This window comes from Triticum dicoccoides, chromosome 7A (genome assembly GCF_002162155.2).
Source record: "Triticum dicoccoides isolate Atlit2015 ecotype Zavitan chromosome 7A, WEW_v2.0, whole genome shotgun sequence".
NCBI lineage: Eukaryota > Viridiplantae > Streptophyta > Magnoliopsida > Poales > Poaceae > Triticum > Triticum dicoccoides.
The window spans coordinates 97,692,962-97,703,451 of NC_041392.1; the positions used below are offsets into that span (position 1 = coordinate 97,692,962).

General features: G+C 46.1%; 1 protein-coding gene across 2 annotated transcripts; it reads left to right on the forward strand.

Moving 5' to 3' along the window:
* Nucleotides 1-6,135: 6,135 nt before the first annotated feature.
* LOC119330481 (GDP-fucose transporter 1-like) lies at nucleotides 6,136-9,022 on the forward strand. 2 transcript variants are annotated; one of them, XM_037603589.1, is made up of 2 exons: nucleotides 6,136-6,444; nucleotides 7,805-9,022. In XM_037603589.1, exon 2 carries the CDS (start codon nucleotides 7,819-7,821, stop codon nucleotides 8,845-8,847), a length of 1,029 nt encoding a protein of 342 aa, XP_037459486.1. In that variant the 5' UTR covers nucleotides 6,136-6,444; nucleotides 7,805-7,818; the 3' UTR covers nucleotides 8,848-9,022. The 2 variants fall into 2 exon arrangements, with proteins under 2 accessions (XP_037459486.1, XP_037459487.1); XM_037603590.1 differs by lacking the exon at nucleotides 6,136-6,444 and adding an exon at nucleotides 6,463-6,630.
* Nucleotides 9,023-10,490: the final 1,468 nt, after the last annotated feature.

The following is a 10,490-nucleotide window of genomic DNA, read 5'->3' on the forward strand; positions in this document are numbered from 1 at the left end:
ATTGAAGTTTGTTCCTTGTTGGAACATGGAGATGTTGTTCCTTGTTGGAATATTGTTTACTTGTTGGGATATCACGATATATCTTATTTAATTAATGCATCTATATACTTGGTAAAGGGTGGAAGGCTCGGCCTTATGCCTGGTGTTTTGTTCCACTCTTGCCGCCCTAGTTTCCGTCATATCGGTGTTATGTTCCCGGATTTTGTGTCCCTTACGCGGTTGGGCTATTATGGGAACCCCTTGACAGTTCGCCTTAAGTAAAGCTCCTCCAGCAATGCCCAACATTGGTTTTACCATTTGCCACCTAGCCCTTTTCTTTTCCCTTGGGAGTCGCGCTCTCGAGGGTCATCATTATTTTACCCCCCCCCCGGGCCAGTGCTCCTCTGAGTGTTGGTCCAACTGAGCGATGTCCGAGGCTACCAGGGGCAACTCTGGGCTGGCTTACCCGACGTCTGGCTCATCTGAGTGTGCCTTGAGAAAGAGATATGTGCAGCTCCTATCGGGATTTGCCGACACATTCGGGCGGTGTTGCTGGTTTAGTTTTACCCTGTCGAAATATCTTGTTGTACCGGGATACCGAGTCTGATCGGAACGTCTCGGGTGGAGGTCTATTCCTTCTATGACCATGAGAGCTTGTGATGGGCTAAGTTGGGACACCCCTGCAGGGATTTGAACTTTCGAAAGTCGTGCCCACGGTTATGGGCAGATGGGAATTTGTTAACGTCTGGTTGTAGAAAACCTGAAGTTGACCTTAATTGAAATGAATCAACAGCGTGTGTAACCGTGATGGTCTCTTTCCGGCGGAGTCCGGGAAGTGAACACGGTTGTTGGAGTTATGCTTGACGTAGGTTGCTATAGGATCACTTCTTGATCATACTTTTATCGACCGTGCTTTGCCTTCTCTTCTCGCTCTCATTTGCGTATGTTAGCCACCATATATGCTAGTCGCTTGCTGCAGCTCCACCTCATTACCTTACCCATAAGCTTAAATAGTCTTGATCGCGAGGGTGCGAGATTGCTGAGTCCCTGTGGCTCACAGATACTTCCAAAACCAGCTTGCAGGTGCCGATGAGTCCGTGCAGATGACGCAACCAAGCTCAGGAGGAGCTCGATGAAGACCTTGTCCTTTGTGTTGTTTCGTTCTAGTTGATTAGTAGTGGAGCCCAGTTGGGGTCGATCGGGGACCTTTGTCGCATTTGGGGTTCTTCTTTTATTTTGGTTCCGTAGTCGGACCTTGATTGTATTTGGATGATGTAATGCTTTATTCATGTATTGTGTGAAGTGGCGATTGTAAGCCAACTATGTATCTTTTTCCTTATGTATTACATGGGTTGTGTGAAGATTACCTCACTTGCGACATTGCTTTCAATGCGGTTATGCCTCTAAGTCGTGCTTCGACACGTGGGAGATATAGCTGCATCGAGGGCGTTACAGTATGTCATCTACATATAATATGAGAAATGCTACAGAGCTCCCACTCACTTTCTTGTAAACGCAAGCTTCTCCATAAGTCTACATAAACCCAAACGCTTTGATCATCTCATCAAAGCGAATGTTCCAACTCCGAGATGCTTGCACCAGCCCATAGATTGAGCGTTGGAGCTTACACACCTTGTTAGCACTCTTAGGATCGACAAAACCTTTCGGCTGCATCATATACAATTCTTCCTTAAGAAAGCCGTTAAGGAATGCCATTTTGACGTCCATTTCCATATCTCATAATCATAGAATGTGGCAATTGCTAACATGATTCGGACGGACTTCAGCTTCGCTACGGGTGAGAAAGTCTCATCGTAGTCAACCCCTTGAACTTGTCGATAACCCTTAGCGACAAGTCGAGCCTTATAGATGGTCACATTACCATCCGCGTCTGTCTTCTTCTTAAAGATCCATTTATTTTCTATGGCTCGCCGATCTTCGGGCAAGTCAGTCAAAGTCCATACTTTGTTTTCATACATGGATTCTATCTCGGATTTCATGGCTTCTAGCCATTTGTCAGAATCTGGGCCCGCCATCGCTTCTTCATAGTTCGAAGGTTCACCGTTGTCCAACAACATGATTTCCAAGACAGGGTTGCTGTACCACTCTGGTGCGGAACGTGTCCTTGTGGACCTACGAAGTTCAGTAGGAGCTTGATCCGAAGTATCTTGATCATCATCATTAACTTTCTCTCTAATCGGTGCAGGCACCACAGGAACATTTCCCTGAGCTGCGCCACTTACCGGTTCAAGAGGTAATACTTCATCAAGTTCTACTTTCCTCCCACTTATTTCTTTCGAGAGAAACTCTTTCTCTAGAAAGGACCCATTCTTGGCAACAAAGATCTTGCCTTCGGATCTGAGGTAGAAGGTATACCCAACAGTTTCTTTTGGGTATCCTATGAAGACGCATTTTTCTGACTTGGGTTCGAGCTTTTCAGGTTGAAGTTTCTTGACATAAGCATCGCATCCCCAAAATTTTAGAAACGACAACTTAGGTTTCTTCCCAAACCATAATTCATACGGTGTCGTCTCAACGGATTTCGACGGAGCCCTATTTAAAGTGAATGCGGCAGTCTCTAAAGCATAGCCCCAAAATGATAGCGGTAAATCGGTAAGAGACATCATAGATCGCACCATATCTAATAGAGTGCGATTACGACGTTCGGACACACCATTACGCTGAGGTGTTCCAGGCGGCATTAGTTGTGAAACTATTCCACATTTTCTTAAGTGTGTGCCAAATTCGTGACTAAAGTATTCTCCCCCACGATCTGATCGCAAGAACTTGATTTTCCTGTCACGTTGATTCTCAACCTCACTCTGAAATTCCTTGAACTTTTCAAAGGTTTCAGACTTGTGTTTCATTAAGTAGACATACCCATATCTACTCAAGTCATCAGTGAGGGTGAGAACATAACGATAGCCACCACGAGCCTCAACACTCATTGGACCGCACACATCAGTATGTATGATTTCCAATAGGTTGGTTGCTCGCTCCATTGTTCCTGAGAACGGAGTCTTGGTCATCTTACCCATGAGGCATGGTTCGCACGTGTCAAATGATTCGTAATCAAGAGACTCTAAAAGTCCATCTGCATGGAGCTTCTTCATGCGTTTGACACCTATGTGACCAAGGCGGCAGTGCCACAAGTATGTGGGACTATCATTATCAACCTTACATCTTTTGGTATTCACACTATGAATATGTGTAGCATTACGCTCGAGATTCATTAAGAATAAACCATTCACCATAGGAGCGTGACCATAAAACATATCTCTCATATAAATAGAACAACCATTATTCTCGGATTTAAATGAGTAGCCATCTCGAATTAAACGAGATCCTGATACATTGTTCATGCTCAAAGCTGGTACTAAATAAAAATTATTGAGGTTTAAAACTAATACCGTGGGTAAATATAGAGGTAGCGTGCCGACGGCGGTCACATCGACCTTGGAACCATTCCCGACGCGCATCGTCACCTCGTTCTTCTCCAGTCTTCGTTTATTCCGCAGCTCCTGCTTTGAGTTACAAATGTGAGCAACCGCATCGGTATCAAATATCCAGGAGCTACTACGAATACTGGTAAGGTACACATCAATTACATGTATATCACATATACCTTTTGTGTTGCCGGCCTTCTTGTCCGCTAAGTATTTGGGGCAGTTCCGCTTCCAGTGACCACTTCCCTTGCAATAAAAGCACCCAGTCTCGGGCTTGGGTCCATTCTTTGGCTTCTTCCCGGCAGCTTGCTTACCGGGCGCGGCAACTCCCTTGTCGTCCTTCTTGAAGTTCTTTTTACCCTTGCCTTTCTTGAACTTGGTGGTTTTATTGACCATCAACACTTGATGTTCCTTTTTGACTTCTACCTCTACTGATTTTAGCATTGAAAATACCTCAGGAATGGTCTTTTCCATCCCCTGCATATTGAAGTTCATCACAAAGCTCTTGTAGCTCGGTAGAAGCGACTGAAGGATTCTGTCAATGACCGCGTCATCCGGGAGATTAACTCCCAGCTGAGTTAAGCGGTTATGTAATCCAGACATAGTGAGTATGTGCTCACTGACAGAACTATTTTCCTCCATCTTACAGCTGAAGAACTTGTCGGAGACTTCATATCTCTCGACCCGGGCATGAGCTTGAAAAACCATTTTCAGCTCTTCGAACATCTCATATGCTCCGTGTCTCTCAAAACGCTTTTGGAGCCCCGGTTCTAAGCTGTAAAGCATGCCGCACTGAACGAGGGAGTAGTCATCAGCACGTGTCTGCCAAGCGTTCATAACGTCTTGGTTCTGTGGGATGGGTGCATCACCTAGCGGTGCGTCTAAGACACAATCTTTCTTGGCAGCTATGAGGATGATCCTCAGGTTTCGGACCCAGTCCGTATAATTGCTGCCATCGTCTTTCAGCTTGGTTTTCTCTAGGAACGCGTTGAAGTTGAGGACAACGTGGGCCATTTGATCTACAAGACATATTGTAAAGATTTTAGACTAAGTTCATGATAATTAAGTTCATCTAATCAAATTATATAATGAACTCCCACTCAGATAGACATCCCTCCCATCATATAAGTATAACATGATCCGAGTTAACTAGGACGTGTCCGATCATCACGTGAGACGGACTAGTCAACATCGGTGAACATCTTCATGTTGATCGTATCTTCTATACGACTCATGCTCGACCTTTCGGTTTTCTGTGTTCCGAGGCCATGTCTGTACATGCTAGGCTCGTCAAGTCAACCTAAGTGTTTGCATGTGTAAATCTGTCTTACACCCGTTGTATGTGAACGTTGGAATCTATCACACCCGATCATCACGTGGTGCTTCGAAACAACGAACTGTCGTAACGGTGCACAGTTAGGGGAAACACTTTCTTGAAATTATTATGAGGGATCATCTTATTTACTACCGTCGTTCTAAGTAAACAAGATGCAAAAACATGATAAACATCACATGCAATCAAATAATAATAGTGACATGATATGGCCAATATCACATGGTTAAAAATAGTTTAAAGGCTAATTAGGTATTTTTCTAATGCTTGTTTTTAGAGAAGTAGCAATAATGCCCCCAAATTGGCCTTTTGGACTTCAATCCTTAAGGCTAATGGTATGTACTGGATTAATGAATGGTTGGGCGATATCTGAAACTTCGAAACAACAACTTTGTTTATGCACCCCACAAAAAAATTGATTATGCAATTGTTACCAAAGACTTACCGAACTCTGTCTAAAACTTGGAGTCGTCTGCTTTTTAGTTGTGCCTGTGTGATTTTCATCAGGACTTCTTAATCATCAGTGGACTGTTTGGATTTTTTTTTCCAGGTTTACTGCATTAACTAGATCAATTCTCTTCTTCGCAATGTAATGTGGGAGCAACCCGTCCCATGACGAGGTTTTATGAAAAGAAAACAGACTTCTATTTATCAAGCTCAACATGAAGATGTTTTAGCATATGTATGTCTCAGTGTTTATAGACTTTTCTTTGTTCGAAATCACAATTATACATCCTTCAGATTTGTAAAGCGGCTCTTAACTCAAAACTAAGAAGAAAAGGAAGTTCATGCGAGAGCTCGAAAGTTTGATTGTTAGGAGGACCTATTCCAACAGGTACGAGAGCTTTTGTCGCAGGTCAACCCACCTGAACAAAGAATGCATAATAAACAATGATGATGAGTCAGATTATCACTCACTTTTTCTCTTGCAATTTTGCAAAAGAACCGCAAACCCCTGCAGGTTATCTATGCAGCACAGACGATGATGTAGACCGAAGAGACACAAATCAACCAAGAGGTTCAGCAACAATCTCGACACGTATACCATCTTAATGCAAGATTGGAAGAGGGAGAACACAAAACACAAATTGCCATGAGCATCGGTCATACATATTCCAGGCTTCACTCAGCAAAGCACATCAGCAATATTTGAAGATCTCAAAGTCAAAAGAGACCTACCTGCCTTTTTTTTTTTGAGGGAAAGACCTACCTGGCTCTGAAACCCGTTTTTGGAATGTGTTGTCCAAACCGCGGGGTGCTGAATTGCACTCTCTAGTTTCTTTTCTTGGCCTGCTGTACAGCTGTAATAAGAACCCGTTTTAGTCAATAAAGTTCCCGAGTGAAAGAAAAATTTTACAGTCAAACCCCCACGTCCCGTCCTGTTCGTCTCTCCCGTCCAAGACCCCGGCGGCCAAGCCCCAGCGCCCGGCCGCCCGCCCCTCGCCGTCCCTCTCCGCCGTGCCCCTGCCTCCGCCCCACTCCGTCCGTGGGCTCGGCAGGCGACGCCGGCGTCCAAGCCCCGGCGCCCGCGCCTCTCTCCGCCCCTCTCCGCCGTGCCCCTGATCCGCCTCGCTCCGCCCGCCCTCCCGTTCCCTGCCACGGCTCCCCTCCACCCTCGACCCCGCCTCCGCCGAGAGTAGGCCATCCCGTCAGCGACCGAGAACGGCGCCAGCGGGGCGTCTCAAGGCGAGCCTTCTCCACTATTTACTCCCCTCCCCCTCCTCATTTGCTTCTCTGGTATATTTCTGTTCCCCATTTCGGTAAAACCCTAGAAACTAGCACCTGAGGTTCATGTGAATTCGAAATCTCGGTTTTATTAAATAAACCGAACTTGCCGAGTAAACTGTGCATCTGGGCGGCTGTTTCTTGCTGGTATGTCTTTTATCATATTTGATTTTGCATCTTAAATATGTAGTGTGGAGCTTGTTTAGTGAAATATATAAGGCAAATCTGATTCATGATAAGCACGTGTTTATCACCCTAGAAACTAGCACCTGAGGTTCATGATTCTGGAGTGAGATTACAAGTAAGATAAAAGTGTATTTGCATTTTAAGATGAAATTCAAATAAATGTTATAATTCATAAATTTATATAGCCCTTAATTTTGTCTGTCCTTTTATGCAGCAAGCCCATTTTCCAGGTCAAGAAGCAAACACATACTTGCTTTATTATTCACTTATGTGCGGTCGTGCAAACTCTCTTATCATATTTGTTCCTTCACTTGACATAAAATTACCGAACCACCGTTGCTAGAAATTAGAAGAATCTCACATATTGTATGTAGAGCATGTATGATGAGTGTATTTTTAGAAGATCCATTAACATATCTTTCATGCCGGTCAAAGCGAAAAGGATTCAGATATTTAAAATATATGAATGAGGCAAATCATTTTTATATTAACACCCTTCAAGCCTTTGCAAAAGCTTTATCACTCATTAGCTTTCGACTTCTCAAAAGTGTATTGGCAGATGAATTATTGTCTCAGAGATCGGCAATCGATTATCATACTTTTAATCTCACTTCAGATCATAGTATTTATTTTGTCTGATAATAGCCATGTCACCATGTGTCACCTGTCTGGGCAAAGGAAATTGATGTCAGTTATTTTTGGCTTAAACTACTACAAGTACATGCTAATAACTTGTTTGGAGTTCTTTCTTAACCTTAATGGCTTCATTTGAGATCCCTGTTCTACCTTCATTGAGATGTTTAGCTGTAGATTGTAGGAGGTGTTCAATTTTGTCATATATTCTCACTAGCCTGATTGCAGAATTGTTCTTGTATTACTTGATTTGCTATTGGATAGAATATTTGGACTATGCCTCACCACCTAGAAATTAATCATGGACGTGCCTAGGGAAATAAATATAGATAAGTCACACAAATCATGAATGGTCTCATTTCTGCACATGAATTCAGATAGTCTTGGCACTTGTTTTCCAGAGCAGTTTTTCTGTTAGTCCCCTATCAACATTGTGCATCACATCATGCTTCACATTTATTAGTTGTAGACTCCCTTTTCTTACATTGTACCTACCATGCAGATAAATCTTTCCTCATGGCAAAGCCGGCCTATGCGACAAGCAGCCTCGTTTTAGGATATGCTTTATGCTCGAGCTTGCTTGCGATCATTAACAAGTACGCCATCACCAAGTTCAGTTACCCTGGCCTCCTCACTGCCCTACAATACTTGACATCCGTGGTTGGAGTTTGGAGCCTTGGGAAGCTCGGTTTCCTCTACCATGAGCCTTTCAACTTCCAGACTGCCAAAAAGTATGCGCCTGCTGCTCTTGTCTTCTACCTCGCCATATTCACCAACACCCACCTCCTGAAGCATGCCAATGTCGATACATTTATAGTGTTCAGATCCTTGACCCCTCTGCTGGTTGCTGTCGCTGACACCACCTTCCGAAAGCAGCCATGTCCTTCAAAGCTCACATTCTTGTCCCTGGTGATTATCTTAGGAGGCGCGGTTGGCTATGTGATGACAGATTCAGGGTTCACCCTCACGGCGTACTCGTGGGCAGTTGCTTATCTGATCACCATAACTACTGAAATGGTGTACATAAAGCACATGGTGACTAACCTGGGTCTCAGCACATGGGGCTTTGTGATCTACAACAATCTTCTTTCACTGCTAATGGCCCCCGTGTTTGGGGTTCTGACGGGTGAGCACCTGTCCATCTTCAGAGCCATTGAATCAAGGGGCCAAGGCTGGTTCGAACTTGACGCGTTTGTTGCTGTGTCACTGTCCTGCGTGTTCGGGGTGCTCATTAGCTTCTTTGGTTTCGCGGCAAGGAAAGCTGTCTCTGCCACGGCGTTTACAGTGACGGGGGTCGTCAACAAGTTCCTGACAGTTGCAATCAATGTTATGATCTGGGACAAGCACGCAAATGCATTTGGTTTGGTTTGCTTGCTCTTCACTCTGGCAGGTGGGATACTCTATCAGCAGTCTGTCAAAAGTAAAGGAAGTGCTCCAGCACATCGTGAGGCTGTAGCTAACAAAGGCCGTGGTGACGATGATGAAGCTGAGTTTGATCCGGAGAAGCAAAGCTTAGTTTCGTCTCCAAAGGACTCAGATGCCTGATACATGTTGTTTAGCAGGTACTCAGTTTTGTCCTTTTGTCTACAACAGACACCGAGTCTTCAAAACTTGTTATAACTATGTAATACAGACAATTCAGGACGTGTTTTGTTGTTGAAGGATGGCACACACTCACATCACAAGTTACACACTAGAATTATTTTTGTTCCCATCGTCTTATTCCCGGTTGTTTATGCAACTACTATTGTGTTGTTTACTAAAATCATCTGCCTTTTTTCATGAACATGTAGTCGTTTAGTGATGTCTATTGGCTCTCCTTATATAGAAGGGTTTCTGCTGTCTACAGCAGCAACAACTCTGTACACTGCATATTATTGGTAGAGAAATCACCTCAACAGTTTACAGCAGTATCGGTTAATCATTTGCAGCGTAAACCTCAGTCTTTTTGAGTTGATGGTTTTTCCGGCGATGTAGAATTGTTGAGTACTCTCTTTTACAATACTTTAGTCGCATAGTAATATTGCTTTTATGCTATCAGCTTCATGCATTGGTACTTTACTCCCATAGTATATCTCTTTGGTGGAGTGGCGGTGTACATAATTTTGAACATTTTATATATTTAGCTGCAGACCTGCAGTGAAGTGAGTTTCCTGGCTCTTAATACTATCTGGACAGCTGTCCAAATGAATAGACCATGACGACTAAGTTTACGTACCGAAAAAAGGTTTCCCCTGCTTTGCATTCCAAAACAACCAACACCGAATACAAATATCGCTGTGGCGAGCAGCACAACACACCAAAAGAAAAAGAAGAAGAAACAAAAGCCAACCACGGCAGCTTGGCAAAGCACGGATGACCCGCCACCGCGGCGCCCACCGGATACAGACCACCACAGACCGAGGCTCCGAACCGCCGCGTACCAAGCAGCACCTCCAAGAAAGGATGCGATGCCGACGATGCTGCTGCCCGGACGAGTCCTCGGGTTTCCCCGTGCACGTGGAGGGAGGTGGGGGGTGGATACCATCGACACCCTCTAGGAAGGAATGGTGGCACCCGCAGGTGTCACCGCGTCGGGGCTGAAGCCGGCAGGGATTTCTCCCGCATTCCAACCCCAACCACCCAACCGGACGGAACCGACCCGCCAAACCGTCGCCCATCACCATGCGCCAACGCAGTAGCGCCGCCGCCCACGCCGCCTCACTACGAACACCACCACGAGGCCGAGAGGACCGGAGAGAAGCTCACCACGACGGGAGCAGCAACACCGACGCCGAGCGGGAGGGAACCACCTCCACCGCCGTCGTGCGGGAGGCCCGTGCCTCCGGCACCGTCGCGGTAGCCGTCCGGACGCGGCAGCGGGGCACCCCTGGCCCAGCCAGGCCCGAAGCGGGCCCGTTAAGCCCCGTCGGCTGCGATGCAATAGGCCGGTGTCGGCGCCGCCGACACCCAGCCACTCGTCGCGTCTCCCCCGCCTCCCAGAAGCCACGCCGGAGACCATCCCCGCCACCGGCCCGCCCAGGCCAAGATGGGGCCCGAAGGGCCCAGATCTGGGCCGAGCGGACGACGCTAGATCCTGCCGCCGCGCCGCGCCGCTGCCAACGGCGTCGCCGCTGCCTAGCTGCTCGCCTGCATGCGCCACGGAGCCCCGCCGCCGCCTAGATGCACCCCCGGAGCAGCTCCGCCCG

What these genes read in the sequence shown, in the direction of transcription:
- LOC119330481 (XM_037603589.1), top strand. Translation starts at nt 7,819, where the DNA reads ATGGCAAAGCCGGCCTATGCGACAAGCAGCCTCGTTTTAGGATATGCT.